This window comes from Branchiostoma floridae, chromosome 8, assembly GCF_000003815.2.
Source record: "Branchiostoma floridae strain S238N-H82 chromosome 8, Bfl_VNyyK, whole genome shotgun sequence".
NCBI lineage: Eukaryota > Metazoa > Chordata > Leptocardii > Amphioxiformes > Branchiostomatidae > Branchiostoma > Branchiostoma floridae.
In genome coordinates, this window is record NC_049986.1 from 15364078 (window position 1) to 15366886 (window position 2809).

At 44.4% G+C, this 2809-nt stretch overlaps 1 protein-coding gene across 1 annotated transcript; it reads left to right on the forward strand.

Annotated features, from left to right (window-relative positions):
- The first annotated feature begins 496 nt into the window (after positions 1–496).
- Positions 497–1902, forward strand: LOC118420704 (glycine-rich RNA-binding protein 1-like). The gene has a single exon (XM_035827646.1). The coding sequence runs from the start codon at positions 586–588 to the stop codon at positions 1120–1122; it is 537 nt and encodes a 178-aa protein (XP_035683539.1). The 5' UTR covers positions 497–585; the 3' UTR covers positions 1123–1902.
- The last annotated feature ends 907 nt before the right edge of the window (positions 1903–2809 follow it).

Consider the following 2809-nt stretch of genomic DNA (forward strand, 5'->3'; position numbering starts at 1 on the left):
AAATCGCCATCGGCATATTTGAATTACGTGTAATGCTAATTTGATGAAATCACCTTGAATAACCATATTAAAACAAGTCGGGTATACATGAATTTGCAAATTTCAAGTGTTGTTTTATCGTATTTATCAAGGATATCAAGGAGGATATATTTTATCATAATTTTTTTAATACTGTATTTACCAATGTGTTACACTTTATAAATACAGAAGTCCTCACATTTGTTTCAAACTCCACAAGCGCAAGCTAGATTTTGACACTTCAATTTCAAATACTGCAGAACGGACGGATATGCTAAATCAGAAAAGAGGAATGAAAAATGATTAAAAGTAACTCTAAGTCATTTTTTAATTTCATACTCCAACTGGCTAGAGTTTGGGGACACCAAAAGTTAAATAATCAATGGCTTTAAAAAAATCTTTTTAAACATCCCTGTAAGTTTTGAATGGGCTCGCCCGCCATGACTGCGCATTCATTGACCTTCCCCAGCACACGTGCTCAATTTGCATATTCACAGTCCGGCGTTTTCAGGGCTTGGGCGATTTCAGATTTTTCCTGGCGCTGAACTGAAATAGCCGTGCTTCAATATGGTCGACAGGACGAAACTCTATGTCGGTGGGCTGGATTTCAGGATGACTGAAGACGATGTGTACACGGCCTTCAGCGACCACGGACAGATCGTCGACTGCAAGCTCATCACAGACAGGGAAACGGGGAAGTCGCGTGGGTTCGCCTTCGTCACGTTTTCCGATGAAGACAGCGCTGCCCGCGCCGAGAAGGCTTTGGATCAGACGGAACTCGGGACGCGGGTAATCAACGTCAGCGTGGCCAAGCCCCAGGGCGAGCGGAGAGGAGGAGGCGGTGGAGGAGGCTACAGAGGCCGAGGTGGAGGCGGCTACGGCGGTGGAGGAGGCTACAGAGGCCGAGGTGGAGGCGGCTACGGCGGTAGCTATGGCGGCGGCGGTGGCTATGGCGGCGGCGGCGGCGGTTATGGCGGCGGCGGCGGCAGCTATGGCGGGGGTGGCTATGGAGGTGGTTCGTACGGAGGCGGTGGTGGCAGCTACGGCGGTGGCGGAAACTACAGCCAACAGCAGCAGTACGACCAAGGCTACGGCGGTTACTAGTCCCCCTGAAAAGTCCAAGCTAACGATTTCTGTCTATCTTGACTGCATATAACACTCCTGAAGATTTAAACAAAAGGCCTCGTGGACTGGGATTTGGCTGGCCAACAGAGAACAAAGAACTTGCTTCTTGTACTGATACGCATGTGAGGACTTCTGGCCCCTTTGGGGGCTGTTTGTTCGTTTGAAAAAAGTGTTCCACAACGTTTACCCGAGCCAGTTTTCCTTTTTTTGTATGCCAAACATTCCAATGATTAGATATGTGTAGGCATCTGTGGATATTTCTGCCTGCCCTCTCTAGATTATATCACTGCATATGTAACAACCTTTTCCAATCTTGCACGTGGTATCTTTTCCGTTGAAACAATGGACGCTGTGTGTGTAAATTTGTGGCCAGAGTTAAACTATGAAGAATGGACTTGATGCAGTACGAATAAGTTTATATACCGTAACGATAGTCGATACATCTGTAACATATAATATCTAAGAAATCTCAGATCCACCGTGAAAAGTTAAACTTCGATTATGTATCGTTCCAAAAATGATGGCACACAATTATGGTGGATAATTTCGTGTATGGGGCTCTTTGTTTCTATGTGGCCCATTGTGGGCCCATTTGTGTATAGCTTGGGTAAATGTATAACGATAAAATGCTCCTTTACTATCCTGATAAGCTTCTTCCGATGTAGTCAAGTGTGTTTCACCTTTTTTTCTGTGGATGACTAACGTTACAAGAAACGTGGGGCATCACAAGACATGACAGTAAAATTGTTTGAAAAGAAACTATGTGCGTTGCTTCTGTTTCTCAGTTAGTGACCAGCGATATTTGAACTTATGAAGTAAGTGTCTGACTATCAGAAAATACATTCATATTCGTTTTAATCCAACGACGACGTGGAAAACTCGTGGTGTTTTCCAGGGCAAGCATGTAGCTAGGGAGGGGCCCAGGGAGGGTTTTTTTGCAGAGTCAACATAGAAAGTAGCGGGTGATTCGCGCCATTCCCATCAGGCCTTTCGCGGCAAGGCAGACACTAGCACCATGATTGGGAAACCATTCGCATCTACTCTCCAAGCAAAGGTTGAGTCCAGAGTCGCGTGGATATAGTAGTACAATGTAGTCGGAAAAATTACACCGGCGCTCCTCAACCTCTGCTTGGAGAGTAATTCGCATCATGCTCTTCTTTGAAAAGTCATTCAATTTAGCGGGCATTTGACTAAATACCCGTTAATAATAAAAGGCTTAACGTTAATGTTGAAGAAGAAATAGTAACGCCAACATAAAGGTGAATGGTGATCAAGATCTCTTTTTTTTCATACAGGTAAGAGTAATTCAGAAGGCTCCATTCAGTTTTTAGAAGGCATATAACGTTAGAGTGTAACGTAAACGTTAACCGTTACATGAAATAAGCTAATCTTTTGCTACCGTAGGATGTGCTTGGAGATTAATTTTACCAGCAAATGGAAGATGTGGAGGTATTCTACTAAAGATCAAACTGCTCGAAAACTGGATGCAACTCTGACATCCGAAATTAATGGTAACTAACGTTAATATTAAAGTAGTTGTAGACGTTGGCCTAAATGCCAGTGCTTTACGCCCGTTACTGAGGCTTTTTAGACGTCTTTTGTTGTGCACCCCATCGCTTCAGCCCCCAAACATGTGTAAATCGCAGACCCGCACCCTACATCTGCT

What these genes read in the sequence shown, in the direction of transcription:
- LOC118420704 (XM_035827646.1), top strand. Translation starts at nt 586, where the DNA reads ATGGTCGACAGGACGAAACTCTATGTCGGTGGGCTGGATTTCAGGATG.